The sequence below is a fragment of the Amia ocellicauda genome, chromosome 16 (genome assembly GCF_036373705.1).
Source record: "Amia ocellicauda isolate fAmiCal2 chromosome 16, fAmiCal2.hap1, whole genome shotgun sequence".
Taxonomy (NCBI): Eukaryota; Metazoa; Chordata; class Actinopteri; order Amiiformes; family Amiidae; genus Amia; species Amia ocellicauda.
In genome coordinates, this window is record NC_089865.1 from 12,656,533 (window position 1) to 12,678,328 (window position 21,796).

The 21,796-nt window shown below is 39.4% G+C and overlaps 2 protein-coding genes across 2 annotated transcripts in view; one reads left to right on the forward strand and one right to left on the reverse strand.

Annotated features, from left to right (window-relative positions):
• Nucleotides 1–450: 450 nt before the first annotated feature.
• Nucleotides 451–6,544, forward strand: cdca7a (cell division cycle associated 7a). The gene is made up of 10 exons (XM_066688029.1): nucleotides 451–671; nucleotides 1,560–1,682; nucleotides 1,898–2,023; nucleotides 2,836–3,054; nucleotides 3,136–3,213; nucleotides 3,377–3,562; nucleotides 3,872–4,006; nucleotides 4,712–4,861; nucleotides 5,240–5,376; nucleotides 5,615–6,544. The coding sequence occupies exons 1-10, from the start codon at nucleotides 651–653 to the stop codon at nucleotides 5,649–5,651; spliced, it is 1,212 nt and encodes a 403-aa protein (XP_066544126.1). The 5' UTR covers nucleotides 451–650; the 3' UTR covers nucleotides 5,652–6,544.
• dnah9l (dynein, axonemal, heavy polypeptide 9 like) overlaps nucleotides 6,430–21,796 on the reverse strand; it is a 64,202-nt gene continuing 48,835 nt past the window's right edge. The window contains exons 59-79 of the mRNA XM_066688023.1: nucleotides 20,527–20,661; nucleotides 19,769–19,942; nucleotides 18,553–18,788; nucleotides 17,841–17,963; nucleotides 17,525–17,729; nucleotides 16,849–17,013; nucleotides 16,127–16,267; nucleotides 15,858–16,028; nucleotides 15,591–15,713; nucleotides 15,067–15,260; nucleotides 14,737–14,885; nucleotides 14,356–14,483; nucleotides 13,093–13,320; nucleotides 12,638–12,829; nucleotides 12,149–12,268; nucleotides 10,874–11,116; nucleotides 10,201–10,383; nucleotides 9,593–9,708; nucleotides 8,635–8,747; nucleotides 7,275–7,415; nucleotides 6,430–6,847 (exon numbers count right to left, since the gene is read on the reverse strand). Of these exons, the coding sequence (XP_066544120.1) occupies nucleotides 6,600–6,847; nucleotides 7,275–7,415; nucleotides 8,635–8,747; nucleotides 9,593–9,708; nucleotides 10,201–10,383; nucleotides 10,874–11,116; nucleotides 12,149–12,268; nucleotides 12,638–12,829; nucleotides 13,093–13,320; nucleotides 14,356–14,483; nucleotides 14,737–14,885; nucleotides 15,067–15,260; nucleotides 15,591–15,713; nucleotides 15,858–16,028; nucleotides 16,127–16,267; nucleotides 16,849–17,013; nucleotides 17,525–17,729; nucleotides 17,841–17,963; nucleotides 18,553–18,788; nucleotides 19,769–19,942; nucleotides 20,527–20,661 (3,528 nt within the window). The 3' untranslated portion in view covers nucleotides 6,430–6,599. The remainder of the gene's footprint in view (nucleotides 6,848–7,274; nucleotides 7,416–8,634; nucleotides 8,748–9,592; nucleotides 9,709–10,200; nucleotides 10,384–10,873; nucleotides 11,117–12,148; nucleotides 12,269–12,637; nucleotides 12,830–13,092; nucleotides 13,321–14,355; nucleotides 14,484–14,736; nucleotides 14,886–15,066; nucleotides 15,261–15,590; nucleotides 15,714–15,857; nucleotides 16,029–16,126; nucleotides 16,268–16,848; nucleotides 17,014–17,524; nucleotides 17,730–17,840; nucleotides 17,964–18,552; nucleotides 18,789–19,768; nucleotides 19,943–20,526; nucleotides 20,662–21,796) is intronic.

A 21,796-nucleotide genomic window follows, 5' to 3' on the forward strand; every position in this document is an offset into this window, starting at 1 on the left:
TTATTTTTCATTTCAAGGTCGTGACGTGTTTTATTGTAGATAGCGCGCAAGCACTGATATGAATACTATTTTACTATTTACACTTTTATCTTTGAACTTCATAGGTACATCAACAACAAAAATGCAACACACACTATGCATTATAGTTTTTTTTTGGGGGGGGGGTAGGTAAAGCGCGCCATTCATGCTACCTTATCCGGTTGATTAACACTTCGCCACAGCTGTTAAAAAATGCGCCGCAGTGATCTAGTCTGTGTACCTTTTATGTAAATTAGCGAATGTTTTCAACAAAGACCGATTTGGCGCCAGTGCACAGGACCTGGATTTTGTTCAACTTGATTACCTACAAACTTTTTAATAAACCCATATACAATACAGTACCTACCGTTAAGGCTGAATTTGTACAAACAATGTTATACCCAGTTAAATATATGCTTTGTTTTGACTGTTTATTAACTTTAGTTCCACCGATATAAACTTGCATTCCGCTGATCTTTAAGGACCTGAGGTAACCGCGGGAAATCGAAGCATGTGTCTGCCTCCGAAGGGGGCTTGGTTGCCGCGAAAACGCCACTGCTCTCCCCGCACCCTGCACACGCAGCAGCAGCCGGAGCTGAAACCAGTCGCAGCAAAACCAGTAAAATAAGAAAATGCGTCGCAGTCGTGCAAAGGTAAGCGCCTGAGCTCCGCGCATTACAATGCAAACGAGTTTTAAAAGCGAGTTTTGCTTCTGTTCACCTTTTCCCCGTGCAAAGCAAGGACGTTGTTTTTAAACAGCGGATTTTGTTTTGGGGGTCTCATACAACAAGCGCATTATATAACAATAACGGCAATGTATTTCCATTATTGCTATTTGTATATATATATATTGTTAAAAAGTAACTTTGCAGCTGTGCTACGTGAATGCATTTTAAAACCAAACCAAGAACAATACAATTTGAAGTCACGTTGAGGTTAATTGTATTGTCATTTATTTTAGTTTTCTAAACCATGCTGATTTGAATGAAAGCGGTGTGATCTATGAAGAGTTCAGCTTGTGCAGCTTATGGAAGTATTTCAGATTTCAATTGCACTGTTTCAAGGACAGGTTGGGGCGGAGACCCGCGAAAGTGTAAGATGGGGGTTTCCACTGCAAAATCTGTAACTGCAGCTCAACTATTTTGCAGTTGATATTTTTTGTGCATTTAAAAATATCTGGTCGTCTTAGACGCAGGTGTGGTTTAAGTGAAACCAACTGTTGAAAGTGAAGACAAACGTATTGTTGACTGATTTGTCTGGCAGCCAATAGCACTACAAAGGATTATTGTAAAACCTGAACAGAGGTTAGTTAATAATTCACTTGCCTGTGTGTAATCCGAGTTCACTTGAACGGGATCACGGGTGAAGCCATTTATTTGAAACTCACAAGTTTCTGGGCCCGCAGGTAAGACTTGTGAATTGTCCTCCCCCAGGTGTCGGTGTTGATCATGGGCTACAATAGCCCTGCTGTTTAAATGTCCAAATCTTGTACTGTGATCTGTTTTAATGTGTGTCTCTGTAACCTCATTTGAACCTTGCAGGCAGTCGTGCCATTGGTCAGGATGAATCTGAGAAGCTTCCGCACTGTGCCCCTGGTGCCCATGGAGACCTCCTCTTCAGATGACAGCTGTGACAGTTTTGGATCGGATGGTTATGCCAATACAGTAAGTCAGGGTGGTGAAGTGAAATGGCACAAGATTGTAGGCATTTTGATATTGTAGATCTCCATTAGTGTGTAGTATTAATCCTGCACAATATTCTGTCAACTATAAATGGGATTAGTGTTAATGTTAGGTATGTCATGTTTGCCACAATCCTGTTCTTTATTTCTATCTTGTCATGCATCAGTTTTTAATTATTTGCTGTTTTTCATTCTCAGAAGAAGACAACCTTAAAACCAGCAAAAGTGCCAGCTGGCAAGCTGAAGATCTTTAACGAAGCCCCGGAGGAGGAGTCTCTCTGCGGGTTTTCGGAAGCCACGTTCAGCGATGTTATGGGTGCTATGGTATGTCCTTTGCTCACAGGAGGGGTAGGACTTCCTGCAAAATCAACTTAATCAGTTATTAGCATGAATATGGTGGGCCGCCATGAGGAAAAGTCAATCATTGTTTATTTTATTTTTTAAATGTATTGTACAGAATGGGAGATGGAGTGTGTGTGTTGAATGATAAACTGGCACATGGTTTGATTACAGATTATATTCATTATTAAAGACTATGCCAGAGGAGGTGACATCTAGCCCATCTTAAAGGTTTTCTTTCTTTTTTTGCACTCTAAAAAAGCTTTTTAAAAAGGGTGCTCGTAAATGGCAAATCTGAGTAACAGAATGCCATTAATAAAAGGTTAACCAAAGCCACAGTGCTTTGTTTAATAAGAGCTGTTGCCTACAAGTACTTCCCATCACAAGGCATTTAGAGGATGCACTACATTGCTACAATTTAGTTTGACTTTTCATTGAGATTGACCCTTTTTTCCCTTAATGAAGGTTTTAGAAGTAAGGTTTGCCATTTAAAAATATATTTAGTATTGTAACGGGTATGTTTTTAGTTAATACTTTTAGTCTGAGATAAAACCTTTGTGTAGAACATAATGAGCTGGTTTTACAGACCTCAAATTAGCACATGTTTTGGACTACCCCATCTAAAATAATATTCTAGAGTCCAAGACTGGTGATAATCAAGTGGACTTGATGCCCATCCTGTCACAGTGATGAATAGTGCACTTAAACTGGGCCTGTGTGTCATGGATGTGTTTCAGGGTTTAAACCAACTGATCCAATAACTTAAACACACTGCTCTTCTGTGTTTTGCATCTCAGACGGTGAACTCGGACGAAGAACACGCCTCGCCCCGCAGGAGGCGAAGGGGATCGCAGCCCTTAAAGGTGGCCATGAAATTCCCTGCCAGGAAGAAGACGCCCACAAAACCTCTCCACCAGCAAAAAAACGAGATGGGTTTGGATTCAGAGTCAGATGACGAAAAAGGTGCCAACTTTATGACGAAGAGGGCCATCAATATAAAGGAGAACAAAGCCATGGTAAGATGGGAACCTGCAGGATGGGCTCACTGCGGTTTTCAATTGAGAGATTTTACTGATTTTGTTCCCATTTGTTCCCAGCTTGCAAAGTTAATGTCTGAGCTGAAGGGCGTGTCAGGACTCTTCCCCAGGAGGATGACTCTGCCTTCTGCAAGTTCAGTAAGTGTTACTGAAGTCACTGACGCATTCCTGCACAGCTTCCATAGCAGCTGACATAGTGTTAGCCCGTGCATTACCAGCACCACTGTAAATGTATGGTTGACCATTTTGATTGTATGTTCAGCGTAATTAAGCTTCTTTATGTGTGTGCTGTGCTCTGCAGCCCCGACGGATGCCGCGCCGCTCTCTGGGATCAGGCCCCTGCAGGAGAAACCCTGAGCGCAGCTCCCGTCCCCACACCCGCTCCCGCTCCCTCATCGAGGGCCCCCCCAGCCCCCCACCAGAGGAGGAGCAGGAGGACAAGTACAGCCTGGTGCGCAGGAGGGAGGCGGATGAGGATTATGAAGAGGTGAGAGCAGGCCCTCCTCCTGGTCGGTGTGAACCGTGTGCCTTGCAGGGGTTTCCTCCCCACCTGGTTTGATGAAATGCTGAGAAATTCTAGAAGAGTTTCCAGTTCTTCAGAAAGAAATTGGTATGATGAGCCATAGTCCAGGAGATTACTGCTGGAAGTGGTCAGGTTTAAAACTTGAGGGAAGTAATTATACCCCTGTAATTTTAGCTTCTTCGACTTGAAGCCTGATCCATGACTCTTGTCTACCCCGGTCTGTTTACTGTGATCTGTGGCCACGCCATCACCACTTCCTGTTGTGTGTTGCAGAGAGCGCCGCGGCGCAGGAGCTACACCGGAGCTCTGGTCATCCCTCACAGGGTGCGTCCCGTGGAGGAGATCACGGAGAGCGAGCTGGACAATATCTGCTTCAACGTCAGGGAGAAGGTGTATAACCGGTCGACTGTGAGTATCTTGGGGTGCAGAGACGTAACACATTTTGTGCATCTTTCAAGGGAGATGCTTTTAAGAGGGTAAAGCTCAAGATGTGTTAATGGCTTAAAAGAGCAAATGCTGGAGATCTTAAAAATAAAGCATACATCACAACCTAGTGCTAAGAACATACCTGTTTTTTTTTCTCTTGCACAAGTCTTTTTTTTTTTTTTTTTTTTTTTTTAAACTTTAAGTAGAGGGGAATCACTGCCAATATGTCAGTTCCCAGTCAGTGCTCCAGGGTTTGTCTTTAAGGCTGTGAATCGGTCTGAAGTCACTTTTAAGCTGCTGGAGAAACCTCTTCCCCTGCAGTGGAAGTGCCTCTGTGTAGCGTTTGTGTGGCCGCTGTGGAGGAGGCCAGACAGATGGCAGTTCTGAGCAAACTCTCCTGCTGCATGTGTGCAAGCTTAGGCCTTAAAAGCACAAGTTCTCCCATAAGTGTAAAAATGTGTCGGGCGGTGAGAAGTGAAGAGCATTGCTTAAGCAATTGCAGCAGGAAGTGGTGATGTCTGTATAGCACCAGATCCATCCAACAAATTACAAGTTGTTTTAAATACGATTGCTGCTCAAGGAACACTTAAAAACTAATGCTTGTGCCAAATTGGTTTACCCCCACGCCAACACAAAAGTCAAGAGGATGCAGCTTCACATGTGAATCAATGTATTTATTTTCAACAGGGATCGACTTGCCACCAGTGTCGCCAAAAAACAACCGACACCAAAACGAATTGCCGCAATCCGGAGTGTGTGGGGGTGAGGGGGCAGTTCTGTGGGCCCTGTCTCCGAAACCGCTACGGGGAGGAGGTTCGAGATGCCCTACTGGATGCGGTGAGTGTCCGCTCTTTCATTGCGCTGTTTGCAATGGGGGTGAGATTTTCACAGTAGAAAATGAAGGGGAAAAAAGTTAGTTGTCACAATTAGCCCTGAAAAGTTGAAGTGGAAAATGGTCTCTGGTAGTGATAGTCTTGTATATTGTGGTCTTTAAATGCCACCGGTCCGCTGTCTCTAGGGCTTCACTGTATTCAGTTGTTTTAAAGCGTTGAATAACAAAACAAAGACATTATTTTAAAGGTTACTTTTTCTTTGTCCCCCCCACTGCATTTTTTGTTGGGGGGGAACGATTCACTAAAAATGTATATATACAAAAAATAAATGGAAATCACTGGAATTAAACCCGTGTTAATGTGGACTGAATCTCTCTTCCAGGACTGGCTTTGCCCTCCTTGCCGAGGAATCTGTAACTGTAGTTTCTGTAGACAGCGAGAAGGGCGTTGTGCCACTGGGGTGCTGGTCTACTTGGCAAAATACCATGGCTATGACAATGTGCATGCCTACTTGAAAAGGTAATTGCTTTCCTGATTATTTTGAAACCCTCAGACCCCTTTTAATAAACCATGTGCTATGGTAGAGCTTAAGATGTCTTCCACACAGTCACATTCAAATTTTTTTTTTCTTCTACGTTTAGTTAACCACATTAATGTTTCACATTTGCTACACATTTATTTCCTCCACTTAATGCAAAGAATTTTAAGTCAGATTTTACACTGGGATAACATAATAAAGTAATTGTTCTTCGTGTAGCCTCAAACGAGAGCTGGAGCTGGAGGAGGAAAACTGAACGGCCGCAGCAGCAGCCTGGCTTTGGAAAGCGTCGCCCTGCTGTTTCCGGATCAGGCCTTTTCATTGTTTGGATCTGGGAAATTCTTACTGTGGCTGTATTTGCACACATTTAGATGGTTTTGTTGTTGCTCTGGAGTACAGTTAGAGAGATGGGGGAAAGCTTTTATGTTAAGTAAATGCATGTCATTGTTTTTATACAGAAGTGGGGAAGGGCAAGGGGTGTATATGGAGGCAGTGGCATTAGATACAGCGACAGTGATTTCTCATTTCTAAATGAAGGGGGTGAATTCGATCCCCATTAAGCTTTGCTTTCATAAGGAGTCGAAGTGATTCTACCTGTACACAATACCCAAACTGATGTGGTTTAAATAGCTCCTCTGCTTTTGTTTTCTGATTACATTGTTTTAAATGTATAAAGTTCTATTTGATCAGATGTGAAATTTTAAATTTTATTTGCCATGCAAAACCAGGGCACTAAAATTTGGCCTGTGAAATTTGGGTTGTGCTTACTGCATCTATTAATGCAGTGTTCCTTTAATTTAGATACCATGTATTTGTCTGAATCTTGTGCTTCCATTTTCCATCTTTCATAATCTCAACAGCAAGGACTTTTTTCTTTAATAACTTGTTTCTTTGCATATTTTTCAAGCTAAATCCACCCTTTTAATGCTTGGTTGATACAGCATTTACTTTTTGTTATAATCCTGTGATTTTCTTTCTGCTTAAAGAGCTTTGGCTTTTAGATGTAACAAATGAAAATATTACATGTACAAAAGTTGTTTCTCTATCAACATTTTTATTCAATAGGTGTATACCTTAAGATACTGACCAGTTTTAAGTACACATTTTTTTTTGAAGCACACAAAAAAAAATAAACTTGAATTAAAACTACAGGTGTCGTCCAGTGTCTTATGTGAAATGTATGGTGGAATGGATTCGCTTGCCTTCACACGCTCAGGAGCAGCGCCACGCCCGCCAGAACCCACTTCGCCGGCCGTTCTTTTGTCTTCAGGCTAAACGTCCAAACATAGGTGGCACCTCTGAACTTGGTCTTGTACACCGGGCACTCGTAGATGTTCCTCGTCTCCTGCCTGTCGTTGGGAATGGCCCTGACGAACATCACAGGCATGATGGGCGTGAGCTCCTTCAGACGGGCCTCCGTGATGTTTCCGCCCTGCGTGTCCCATCTGGCACCTGTGCAGAGACGACGGGAAGGGCAGGGTGGTGGGGCCGTTACCTTCGGTGTAGCTGAGAGTGAACACATGATATACGGCAGAGCTCCCCGAAATACTTCATTAGATAACTGTCATTAATGGTCTGGAAACAATTAGCAAGCTCTAATGGGAATTTTATACCTGTAAATCATTCCTAGTTGTAAAGCTTTTTTTTTTTTAACCCCCCGCCTCCTTTTGCAGCTACTATTTCAAGATTGTATAAATTGTTCTTAACACTTCTCAGTCCCTGTGTCTGTATCTTTATATTTTTTCACTCTTTAATGCTTTATTTATTCTGTATACGTCTGATTGGCAGGCAGACAAAACTACACTTCCATTTCTGGCAAATGTATTTATGTATGATAAGCTTTTTATACTGCATCAAATCTTATATGGTGGTCTCTTACCCTCCATGTATAAGCCATAGACGTATGCCCCTTCTCGGGCAGGTTGGTTAAATTCTTCCTTGAATTTTTTTGTGACATCCACCGTCAGATGCATCTTATCCAAAGGCCATTCGTTTTTCCTTGCTAAACTCTGCATTACAGCTAGAAGGAAAAGGTGTCAATTTAACAAATACTTATTCCTTTAGAGAAGCATCAGTAAAAGCCTACTTCATAATAGATACACAAAGTAAAAATAACCCCCTGCCCCTACAAAGAATCATCCAGTGTTTTACAGCTGCAAGGTAGCAAACCATAGTTGTCTATTTTTTAATAGTCCATAAGAACAAAAAGACGACAGATGTGGTTGTTTCAATAAATCTATTTGTTGGAATGCTGTAGTTGAGTGATAGTTCTGTATTTTTATTGTTCAACATAAGTAGTTCTAGTTAGAGCTGAAGTAACTCAACCCCACAGTGTGCATGGTTACACAAATTGTTTTGAAAGAGCCTGAATAATTTAATTTTTTTGTCTTTCAAGTACCTCTGTAGAATTAGGAGTTTACAAAACACCACTAATCAGCCTTTCACATGTTCTTTAAAACAAATCGACACCTTCATTGTTTGAGAAATGTTTAATTCTGTGCACTAAATAAAACCTTTTTTCCTACATTTGACAAGTTTGATTTTCACCTTTGATTTTATATATATGATGAAATTGATTTTTGAAACGTAGATACGTGTAATACTTTTTCAACATAGCCTAGCTATTGAGAGCCACAAAACCAAAATGTCAGCTTTAGACAAGATACCATTATTTTTTTCCACAGTTTGGAAAGCCAGACAGAGACTGAATATCTTCTAGCCATTGATGTTGACACTATATATATATATATATATATATATATATATATATATGTATATTGTATTGTAAATGGTTCAGAGATTGACATTTAAAATAAGAAAGCTGTATATTCAGCACTGCAAGGACCAAAAGGCTACATTTTGGTTGTCTAATTCTGTCATTCCCATCACTGTGCCTGCGCTAAAATAATACATTTTCCATTTACCATCTTTATTTTTAGTTTGCCAAAAAGCGCTTTTTTTTTTCTTGTTCTTCAAACATAACTGCTTCAAAAACTATTAGCATAATAAAGATGCACTTGAAAATACCAGTATTAAATACCAATGATCATCCACTTTGAGGTGATGAATATTTAGGGAAATAATTGTTTATGACATTCAAGCATTGAGCTGATCTGGTAATCAAGCTATGAAATACAATATTTATTCATTAGAGCAAATTTAATGAGGCCTCCTGGCAGTAATTATAAAAACTACTGTAGCAGTAAATTACTAATGAGTTGTGCCAGGCGGCTGCCTACCTGTGAGGAAAGACTGGGGGTTGAAGAGGCCAGCAAGCCACACAACGCTGGGCAGGGCCAGGTCTTGGGTCCAGCTGTCCAGCTCTCGGCATCGCAGGAGAACGTCATTGTACCTGCGGAGAGGAGAGCACAGCCTTCGTCACCGTCATCATCGTCATCTCTGCTGTGTCTTCAAATCGCAACATTAGTCAGCTGGCCTCACAATGTTAATTCTGCAGAAAATTCACTGAAGGCAAGCGCTGGGAAGTCTTCTGTAAAGAGCAGGTTTCTGTACTAATTGTAATGATTATTAACACTACTATAACTACTAATATAATATGTGAAATTACTATTATTTTGCAATTGCAGTATTTGTGCCAATTTTAGAATTTCTTCTCTTTTTGTTGTAAACATAAGTCTATGCCAGGCTCTATGGTGATCAGATCATATATATTGTTTTTACCAGGATATCCTGAGGGGGGGGTTGATATTATTAGGAGCAGGATCATGCAGTGAGAAAGCTGCAGTAAATTCAAAACTTGACAAAAATAGGAAAGGACAGTGCTGTGCATATACTTCATGAAACATTGATAAGATAAAAAGGGAAAGATTTATTTGTAATGGAAAGAATTTGTATGGAAAAAAATCAATTTCTTTGGATTACAATTTCTAGATTTAAATCATAGCTATGATTTTTCAAGCACACACACACACAAAGCACACTTATCAGCTATCATATGTCTGTAGGTCATTTATTTAAAACAATTATTACAAAAAATGTTACGGGATTCTGGATGTTTTCATCATTTTGATGAAGCTCGCAAGCCATTCCAACACCCAGCGTACACACGGGAGAGACTCCTTTCATCCCGACCTCCACCACCTTAAATAAGAATGCTAAAGTGTTTTGCAATTGATGTTGCCTTTTGATGCACACCAAGTAATACAAATGCTGTTTGGCTTATGACATGTTACTTACCACTGTGCAAGACTGTATGTTGATGGATATGCTAGCTTGGTCCAGGTGTCAGGAACATTATCAAAGAAAAGAGCTGTCTGCAGTTGCTCCATCTCTGAGGAAATTGCCAACTCACCCTAACAAAAGAAAGCGTAAGTGCACTCGTTGTGGCTTAAAAGAGACTGTGATAAGATGACATGATAAATAGTGAAATCCTTGCAGGGAAAACACATCAAGGAGCTGAACTTGACAATTCTGTTATTTCATCAGCTGCTACATTAAAGCACCATTTGTTCTGTTTCGTGTGTAGGTTAATTTAAAAGAATGCGCTTAATGTTATGAATAATTTAAACGCGAGAGATCTGCATTGGCATGTATACCGGGTGAAATCCATTGACTATTGCTCGTAATTGCCCAGTTACCTAGTCAAAACAGTTTGAAGTTTTAGACGAGATGGGAGCCGTGTCAAATTTTTACGGCCAATAATGCATAGGGGAATATTATATGTTTAGTGCTTTTGCATTTTCCCTAAATATATGTGACACGTAGTTATGTACCACCTCATTACGCTTCACACTTCACATATGTATGAGCTGTGCAAGAAGATGGATTGTGAGACATTTACCAACCTTCAGTCCCAAATCCAATTCCTTCAGCGAGCGTCTGATTTCATATAGGAGAGTATTCATTCGTTCACACTCCTGAAAACATACTAAGATATAGGGAGAACGTTCTGCCGTCTTGGAGGTAATGTCTGACATGTTATACTCCTCTGGCAACTTCTCCGAAATATCATCAAGGATTGTTTTCACCTTAAAAAAAAAAAAAACTTATATTAGTTAAACTCTTTTGATTCAATATACCAGATGACAAATCAACACCTTGTTCCAGCTTTTATGAAACTACACACAAAGAGCAATTACTATTAATATTCCATAAACATCCTGTATTAAATGTAGTTACTGGTTTTGAAAAATAATAAGAAAAAATGTGGTTACATAAATACCATAGTATTTGTAATCTAGGTCATATTATAGATCTTTCGTGGACTTTTTATTTTAAATTTAGTAAAAACAAAATGATTAACAGTTGGCTTTAGAAACGTGCAACCAGAAAATAAACTCTATTCATGCACTGTAAGTAAAGTGTAATATTATTTAAATGCTGAAATACAGAATATACATCAAAAGGTATGAAACAAATCACCAAGCTGTCATAATCAATGACATTTAATAAGAAAGCGGTAGTGTTAATGTGACTGTCAACTGCTTCAGATTTCATTCACTCTCTGCCTCGGCTGACCTTCTCTTCCACGGTTTGGGAGGCCCCCTCCCCGATCACAGCGTCTCTGGGCTGGAGCTCCAGCAGTGTGTGGAACAGATTGTCAGAAGTGACAGTCAGGAATTCTATTTCAGCATTAGGATGTAGTCCATAATGCACTGGGCTTTCATGTGGCAGCATCTCATCAATGTAGCGGTGGTATCCTTGGTAATCCAGGTTTGAAGGGACTACAAACCCAGGAGCTAAAGCCAGCTTTCTGTCGAACTGAAACACAAAAACATCAGTCACAATGAAACATGGGTTTTGGAGCTCATACAAAACTGAAATTAGGTATTCATAGACACACTTCTGTATATATGCACACACACTTAAAGTGCTTTTGTTATTTTGAGGGAAGTAAATTTTATTTTGTACTTTTGTGTTTCACATGAAAACATAACAAGGTTTGTATTTTTAAGTTGTAAAGAGGACAATAAAAATGTTTTGTATTCAGAAAAAACTATTGAATGGCAAAATACAATAAAATCCAGGAAGACATTTGTCTACTTCAAACCAATTTTGGAGAGAACAAGCCAACAAAAAAGTGTGGAAGTGTAGAGAGTAGACAGCAATACAGCACATATAGAAAATACAATGGTCAATAAAATAATTTACAAACAAAAATATGTAATATTTCTGAAATGTAATTTTTTGAAAGACTAACATTTATACCCAACTGCCTAATAATTTCAATATGGTTTAAAAATCCTTCATTAAAAAAAACATTAAATCCAAAGATCAGATACTTATTCATAGACTTCTAATGGTGACAGCTATTTGTAATCTGATTATTGTAGAATATAATTTATGTAATTTTTTTCTCAATATCGGGAGATCATCTGAATTTGAAGCACAGTGACTGTATTAATTTATTACATTTATCTTACAGGAAATCATTAAGAGCGAAATAAGTATGTCAGTATAAAAGTATCTTTATGAAAAGAAATGTCACCCAACAGCTTCACATTTGTAAGAAGATAATTTCCTTCTCAGTTTTGTTGGCAGAGTTCTGGTGTTCCCACAGGATTCCAGAAGGGGGAGTTCTAATGCAGGCAACACTGACAACCTCAGTGCAACATCACTGCTACAGCTACATAATATTCATATATATTTATATTTTTTCCCATATTCACTGATAAATGTAAAAATGTTTGCCTTTTAAACATTGACATGAATGCTATCTTTGCACCCATGTTGGCTCCTTCATTCTAGAGAGCCATTAGACCAGAGGGGAGTGCAGTGGGGCCTCTCTCATACCTGGTTGGGCTGCATGTACTCCTCCAGGTAGGTGCGACACAGCCTCCTGTCCCAGTCGTCGGTAATGTGGCCACCATACATGATCTCTCCAAATAAGTAACGCAGGTCCTCCCACGGCACCTAGCACAGCACCAGAAAAAACGTGTTCCACTATATTGAATAGATAAATGTGTGACACAAATCTATCTATAGATGTGACTAAAAGGGTGCCCGCTTTATGACAAACAGTGCTTGTAGTGTAAACATGCTTTAATGTCTTTACATCTTTATATGTCCATACTGGTTCAACATGTTCAACTGAATAAACTGATTCAAAAAGATTATGTTTGATGTATATTACAATACTATGTGTATTTTTTTAACAACACTTGATTGCTCATCATTGCTTATAATAGCTGAAGACATTTCAGAAGGAAATATATTCTAATTGTAAAGCAAAGGACACTGTAATATAGCATGAGCAGTAAAAGGCCTGCCTCTAGTGCTCACCTGCGAGTTGGCTTCCAGGTAGTTGTAAAGCACATTAACCGAGATGGTGAGGTCTCCGGTGTTAAAGGGGTACTTGCGATTCCAACCCTGAGGCCCAAACTTACGGCGCTCTGCGACACATGCGTGAAAGTAGCAGAGGGAGAACAGGATGGTCTTGAACTCTTGCTCCCGGGAGCACTGGTCTAGAATATCCTGCCACACAGACAAGGGGGGGAAAGAAACCAGGGGCATTTTTGTTTTTTTTCATTGTTCACATACAGAAATATACAGTAGCCCATACACTTGAAAGAATAATACAATTTTTATAAATAATACTAAAAATATCTGCAGCAAGAACAATCTTCTGTCAAGCTGCTCTTAGAAAGAAAAGGAAAAAGAAAGACATAAATAAGAAAAGGCATCTCAGTGCAACGGCAGCCAGCTTCTTCCTCTCGGTGACAGGAGCAATGAGTCACCTGGTCGAAGTTGTCCAGGGCGCTGTGCAGGTTGGCCAGCATGCCAGTGGGAGGCTCATTGGTGATCTTGATCGAGTTCTCCAGGATGCCCTGGGGGATGATGTGCTCGGGCGCGGTGGGTGCCGGCTCGGCGCTCATGAACACACGGTAGTCTGGGTGACTGCCCTCACTGTAGCGCTCCAGCAGTTTCTCCAGGTTGCCCAGCCACTTTGCTACCAGGTGGATATTCTGCACCAGCAGGGCACAATAATGAGCAAGGTTTGTTATATTGTTTTGTGTGATTGTGAAGATTACAGAAAACAACATAGATAAGCATGATTACACATCAGCCAGTTTGTCATAAAACAACAAGCACAGTTTAATGAAGACTAGAGAGAAAAACAGAGCAAGGAAAAAAATATATATATTTAGTCATCAAATTGTCAGGAGAATATCCAGTTATGCTGATACATCTGAAAAATTATGCACCATGTTGAAATAGCTCTGTGGTATTTAAACATTTTTTTCCAGCAATTGCCAGTTTGCTTCAATTTAAGCTAAATACAATTACTCCAGTGCAATCTGTCAGCTGCAACATCAACATTTCAGCATGATACACATTTCACACTACAGTGGAGACGTTATGGCATAATCAATATAAACATTTTAAGCGAAAAATATTGCGCTTAATCATGTGCAGTACGACAGGGTTTGCAGAAGTGTTTTGAGAAGAAGCCCATTAGAGATGGGTTACCGATATACTGGTGACTAGAGGAAGCTAAAATACTGTGATTATGCTTTAAAAGGCGGCATTAAAAAGTAATCTCCCTCACAGCAAATGTTTGAAGTACAGGTAAAATACATCTTGTATGAATTGTACATTTCCAGTCTTTCCCTTTTTGAATGCAATGTGATTGAGATACAGGCCCAAAAACAATGCCCAGAAAACCGGTCAGCCAGCAGAATCTCTACTGCAGAGTGGTTAATCCCAGGTCCTTGTGGGTGAAACATCTTCCACCCAATACCTCAGTAAATTTAAGAGAACTATTGACTTTTTTCAATGGACTATTGAAGATTTAATTCCAGTACTACATCTTTTCTATAAGTACTGTATCTTGAATTAGCTCTATAATTTAAATGAACAACTCTATAGGAATGTGAGAAGAAATTAATTTACTATAATAAATTAATATAGAAATGGGTAAGTTACACTTGGAACAGAGAAGAATGGCCCGTGGCTTTGGCCAACACCCAGTATGAACTCCCCTCGGTGTGGCCTCTGACCTGCAGGATAACCCAGTGGCCCTCCTTTGAAGCTTTTTCCATGGCCACTTCAGCCACAGCCTCCTGCCCCTGCCCCAGGGACACATTGTGCAGCTTTCCCAAGTCTATGGTGAAGCCAAGCTTCTTACCTACATTTAACAGACACATTAGAGATCTAAACACATACATAATTAGTCACATTTCACAAAGTATTACAATAAAATGCTTGTGTATTTTATTAGAAACCAAAAAGTAACCACACTAAGAACATCACAGGGATATATACTTTATTAAAATGGTTGTTAAAATATCCTTCCAAAAAGCTCATATATACTGTATTACTAAATGGTGTATTTAGCAATGATTTTATTATTTTCTTTAAAACAGCTATTTGTTCATTACCAAGTGATTCTACATCTTTCAGGGGGTCTACTCCAGGGGAAAGAATGAAAAACACTGGCGACGCCGGGCCGCTCTCTTTGAATGACTTTGCGAACTCCGTTTTGCGCACTTCAGTGTATTTTGCTCCAAGCTTCTCTTCAACAAAATTTCTGTCAAGACATAGGTTTAACAAATCTGGATCAAGAACAATATATTACATTCCAGTGACTGAGATTGAACACTAAGCGGAGAAAACACACTTTAATTTTAAAGCACCCATGCTGCATTCATTTGTTTTTCAGCTTCACATGCTGGACAGCACTTCACACGAGGCCACGGCATGTCATTTACCTCACTGCATATGTCATCCGGTCGGGGCGCAGTGCGCGCATCATTATCAGCTTCTGGAGGGAGCTTTTACTCTTCCACTCTTGAGGGAACTTTTCTTTTTCCGGACACTCTGATTCAACAACTTTTTTCCAGCGTTTGGGAGATCCCTCCATGTCCCTGTCCAAACCACGGAACTCATCAGTGAAACTCATTGTCTGCAGTAGCATGATGGAGAGGGAAGGAGGATGAAGAATTGATTGTAATCCCACAGTGAGGACAACAAAAATCAGCACAACAGTTTATAGTAATCTGAAACAAATAAAAAGTGCCTTTTCACTTCAATAAAGGGCCAGATCTATTCAGGTCTTTGTACCACTTATAAAATGAAGAGGCATGTAAGCATGCGATTTAAGTAGTTAGTTTCAAATGCTGAAGAGTATATTACTTTTCACCTACATGCCTGCAATATATATATGTAAAATAGAAATAGTAACGTTTATGTTACTGTTTATAGACTAATGCATAATACAACTAATAGGTCATACCTTAATAGCACTCCAAGCCGAATTTGTCAGAAAGTCTAGAGGACTGATATAGCTGTGGTCAATGTTGAATCGGAGTAAGAAATCCAATTCACGGACGTCAATTTCTTTACTCATTAAGAGAAGCTGCAAGTAAGCATAGAAACATCATAGTGTAAATTCCCAAACAATGTTGTCAAACTTAAAGTACCAGGCTTTGAAAAGCATGCAGGAGCAGGGTTAAAGGTTGAACAGATGCACACCTAAAATCACACACGGCACAAATTATACCTGGAAGGCCAGCTGGGCTGTGAAGGTAAGTTTGTCTCGTTCAAACAAGCCTCGACTAATGTAATTGAAGCTGGAGAAGGTGATGCAGTCGATGAGGGTATTTACCCTCCTCCTGACATCATCAGAGGGTTCTGCTTGACGCACAGCCTTGTGAAACACAACATTAAATGCCTAAAGAGGAAAAAGAAAATGACTGGCAATATAGATCTTCGCTGGGAATAAATACATATTTGAAGACCATAGGCAGTAATGTGTAAATTAAATTTTACCTTAAGTGAGAACTGGTACATTGGATTTATTTTATTGAGATCATTCATGATGAAGTAGAGCAGAGAGGCTCTTACTGCTACAGGACGATAGTGCTCACGTGCTTCATTAATTTTTACTTCATTAACTTTCGCTTCCAGAACCTACAACACAGAATTCATTGCAGTTTGTTAGGCAGGAGGACTGGCCACAGGCAAACAGCAATGAAATGCAAGCTTAATGATATGAAAGCATATAAATATATATATAAATATACACATATAGTGTTTTGTACATATAATTACAAAAACATACATAATATTCATATGTTTTTTTTCCCATATTCACAGATAAAAATAAGCTATTGTATAATAATAGTATAAATAAGTACATGGAGCGCAAATATTCAAATGTATTGTTCAATTAAAAGTCAAGGCATTTATAATTACATTTTATAAACACAAATGACAGATTTTAATGTTAACTGGAGACAATGTTTGTAATTAACTCTGCCAATAACGACATTGATCTTAAGAAGAAGCTCAGTTTTAGAATAATTACAGTTTTACAATAATATATATGTAGCACATCAGTCTATGTATTTATCTGTTCTCTGACTGCTTAAGTTCTAAATACAATGTGATCTGGCAGAAAATACATAATTTTACTATTTAATTCATATTTTTACAGATTATTGAGTTCACCATCATCACTGAAGAAGGCATGGACTTCCTGACCACTGTACCTTCATTTCAATCTCGGCGGCCGTGTGCTTGGTGGTCTCCAGTTTCTCCACCAGAAGGTTGTCTCCGAGGAAGTTACTCTCTGCAGCTGAGAGGCGGGTCAGCAGTTCATCCTCCAGCAACTTCAGCTCAATCTTAAAGTAGTTCTGCTGCTTGGTCAGGTCCGACTGCAGACACATGAAAACAGGGTCAGGGTTCTCTACTGACGGACCTCTTTTAAGAGTCTGCTTTCTGTTCAGTGCATACGTTTCTGTATTTTGATTATTTTTGTATCTATTTCTAGAGAATTATTAAGGCAAGGGGTATTGGTGAACTAGAGATGAAGTTAGAACAGTTTGTAGAACACATGGAGGGTGTTACCATATCTCTATCAAGTATAATGACATGTAAGCAAGCAAGGCCTCCCATTTTATAACAGTATACAACAAATAACATTGTTGCAATCTATATATTATTTTCAGCATTGCTCATATTTTTTTTTCCTAAGCACAGTATCAACCTCTCTTACCTTGCATGGGCCATTTGTTTGCTATTATAGTCTCTAACTCAACAATATAAATCAGTCAGCAACCTATTTGACCATGCTCCCATGCACACAAACGCTCTGTTTTTATTAACCCCGAAAAGGCCAACTCATCTCCAGGTCTTTAGGGATGAATCCGAGAAAAGCCGTCCAACCTTTAAGTGTTCCAGGTCAGGCCTTTCCAAGTTCACCACCTCAGCCAACAGCTGGTCTTCCAAGCCATCACGAGTTACTGTGAAGTTGATCAGTGTGGTCTGGGCCTGGATTTCTGGCTTGTAGTGAGGGTTGGCCAGTTTAGTGTGGAGGATCAGACGAAATTTGGGATGGAATCTGCACTCCTTGTCTCCAACCTTGATATATCTTCCAAACGATAATTACCAGACATAATTAAGAGAAAACAAACCAAAACCTATATAGTAATTATATGCATTGCAATTCTCCATTCATTTCGAATAAGGTCTAAAATATTACCTTCCCTTCTTAATGGTATGCCTCCCCAGCAGAGGGTCGATCACCGGATCAATCGTTTCTTCTAGATTCTCAATTAAAACTGGATCCCCATCAACTACTGCTTGCTCAATTACATCCACATACCTGCAGAAATGTTCCATACAATATAAATACCGTGTGTAAATTAAAAAGTGCATCCTCTGCAATAGGGACTTATTGAGGAATCTTCTTCGAACTTTGAAACTAAAACACACCACACAAAAGCCATTTTAACAAGAAACTAAACGTACAATTGGAAAAAATGACAGCTCTTCAGAGTGACAGACTTCTGTTTTGTTGATAAATGGAGAGCAAATACCAAACAAAGTGATTTCGAAGGTGGATAGCACAGTAAATGCAAACTTCTCGGAATAAAGTTGATCAGAGTTTGCATGAGGAAAGGTAAAGAAAGAACAAGTGTCAATAGGATTTGGGGCACTAAACTAAAGAACGGTCCTTTTTTTGTTTCAGCGCACTATTATGCCTTCGTTGCAGGTCATGCAGTAAAGTTGTGCAGCTGCTTCTGAAGCTACTGCAAGGTCATTATGACTTTTGTTTGTTTTTTTACCCTGTCAAAAAAACCTTTCAAACAAAAGAATTAGGGTCAGGTCTCCTCTGCAGTTCTCCAAGAGCTATGCTTAGCCTCCTTTTCACACTGGTGGAAGGGATGTTTCAGTGGCGCACACTTTCTTACCCTTTCTGACCCAAACTGATGACTTTCAGGTTGCTGCCATAGCGGCTCTTTATCCATTTTATACCCTGCAGCTGTGGGTCAATGAGGAGAGGCCAGCGCTCACAGTTAGTGAGAATAGTGGCGTTCTGTGTGGACATTTTATCGCTTGGCAAACCCTCATTGTTCCACTTGGCAATGGTTGCATCATCGGTTAACATGCTAACTGGATCAAGTCCTTCGGTCATTGGGATAGGGACCTGCAGGACAAGAGGAGGCAGAATTAGAATGAAATGTACAATATTTAAAGTACAATAAAAAAACACAGAATTGTAGTTACTAGTTTAAAAAGTGGATAATGTTTGAAAAAACGATTTGGGCACTAATCATAACAGGATTGCTGCAGTTTAAAAGGCACTTGATACATACATATAATTCAGCAATTTAGATATATCCATCTCCAGAATTGATGCATTGTTCATAAAACATCAAAGCTCTGCAGAATATGCCCAAAACATTTAAACAATTACTTTTAAGAAGAATAAAAGAAACTGCATGAAAGCAGCTCTTAGACAATTAGAATTTGAGTACACTCTGTAATTTAAAAGATTATGCTCTCCACTTTAAAAGCTGCACCCGGTTTATAATAGGCTACATGATTGTCGGCCAACAAGATGTAGCCTTTAATACTTTTATTTCCACTCCTTAATCTAAATTTCTTATTAAGAGTTTTTTTTTTGTGCATATTTCTCTCCGAAATACCCATGCCAGTGGGTGTATCATACCCTTGCCATAGTGTATCATTACTGTCACGCCACTGCAGCCATTTCCAAAATGCTACAATGAGGGGCAAATGTTTAGTAAATATTGAAATACATTTTGATGCATTGCAAAAGTATGCTAAATGTGTTCCCGGACAGCAAGAGAGGACTAATTCTATCCAATCATCCTGAGATTGTTGACAAAATGGAATAGCGGAAGTGCAATATATTTTTATCATATGCAATAACATACAGCACAGCAATTTTGATTATGTGGACACAAATACAAATAATAAAGGCCTTTGGGATATAGGACTGTTCACAGTGTGGTTCACTTCCTGCCCAGTGCAGTGTTGGTTTCCAGGTGTGATATGTCACTTTCAACTTGCCAACGCATTTTGTAAATTATGAGGGTAGAGGATGAGTTGTAACTAGCAGAAATATGAAGAAGGCTGCAACATTCAGAAAGAAACAGGTACCTTCTGGGTCCTCAAAAAGGGCATCCACAAATTCTCCAGAAGCTCATGGCGGTATCTCTTGGAAAAAGAGCCAGCGTAGGAGATGAAGGCCGCGGTGAGAAGCACGTCCCCACAGAGCGTCTTCTCCTGTTCGTGGTACTGAGCCACCGAATGGGCCCAGCGCACATTCTCTGACTGGACTCACACAGAGAGTCAAGCACAGCACCAAGATGAGATGAGTTAAATAAGAAAAATAAATAAGGTCAATATGATCTATTCCATCACTGAAAAGGCCAGGGAAGATTGGGTTTCCAATACAGCACTACGCACTACATCAAAAAAGGCACAGCACTCTTCAACTGATACTGTATATCGAACAAACACCCTGTCTTGGATTAACAGTAAAGGTCTAGCAGCAAGGCCAGCATTAATTGTGAATGTCACATAAATTGTTAAAATACCCACTATTCCAGCACCGCTCTGGGTTCCTAATCAGGACAGCCTTTCGTTTAATCACGTTGTGGGCACATACCCAGTGCGCTCACTGCCTAGTTCCTTTATATTAATATGCAGCAGTTTTGATTTTCACATTCTGCTTTAACCGATGAAAGTGGAAAAGGTCAAGAAACATTTCCACGATGATGGTATAAATGAATAGTAATCTATTTTCGCAGCTCATCAGCTTCTTTGATAAGTGCTGCAGGTATTGTCAGATCAGCAGTCGCACAGAGGAGGGCATGCCGCAGACTGCTTCATTAGGCCGTCCTCGAGGGTCTCACCTCCAGACCCTTCACTAATCTGTTGGCCAGCTCAATGGTCTTGTTAGTTCTGTTCACTTCATCTTGACAGCGCAGTTTCTCTGCAGTCGCTGTCTCAAAGGCAGCTGTTAAGGTGGCCAGGCTGGTGTCTAACTCCTTGAAAAAATAAACAAATATGCATTCATATTATTATTGTTATTCTCTTTGGAATGGACAGGCAACTAGTTTCAGTCACTGCCAATTAAATTTGGATCTGCACAAGTACTTATTTTCATGTTATGCTTTCCCTCTAGATACTTCAGATGGTTTGACTGTTGTTTTTTTATATATATATCTGACTAAATATGTTTAATAAATAAGTTATTTTATGTGATTTAGTTTTTTTGGGGGGTGTGGAACATATAACAGTAATCTAACCCCAGAAGAAAAGTGAAATTATGTTTTGGAAGGAAAAAACAAAATACAGCTTTTAGATGGATTACCTAATTTGGTTCTCTGTGTACTTGGTTAGTTTTGGCAATAGGCAAAGTCTCCAGTGCTCTTATTAAATTATTTCTCACTTGAGTCAGCGTAAGGCAAAAAAACAGTTAGACAGCAGCAATGTTTACCACCGTGCACCACTTGACTCTGTTTCTAAAATCTGAAAATAATTTGTCTGCATGAGGGTTGTAGTCAAGGTAATTATTTTCCATACAACAGGAAAAAAAAACACCATTGTCATTTTTATGTGATTTAAAACATTTAATTATGCAAAATTAATAATAAATATAACCATATTTGAATCCCATGTTTTTAATATCTCCTTTTATGTGCTTGTCAGGATCCTTATTGTCATGAGACCAAGGTGGAAAACTGTGGAGGGACCACAGGGTCCTTTTATTTTAAACCTCACAAGGCTAAGCTTCAGTCTGTGAATCTCTTCTTTCATTTAAAGAAGTGCCCTTTTCAAAACAAGGTGAAGTTCAATAAAGTTTCCCTGCCACAATGATCAAACAGTGTCACATCTCTATGGCAATGTCTAGCAGGGCCAGGAATACAGATCAGCTTTAATTGTACAAGGCCTTATTGCCACTGTATGTCAATCAGAGCCTCTGAATTGAGGAAAATTTGCTCTGTTCATTCTGTTAAATGATGTATCCAATTAAACCTGTTAGAATTCATGATCTTCAGTCAAGGTTAAATGAAAGTAGTTACTCCTGTCAGCTAGGTGATTAAATGCTGCCTACAGCAGGCACATTTATGTGCGAAATTAAAATTTTGGTATAAAGCATGAATCTTTATGCATGTCAGT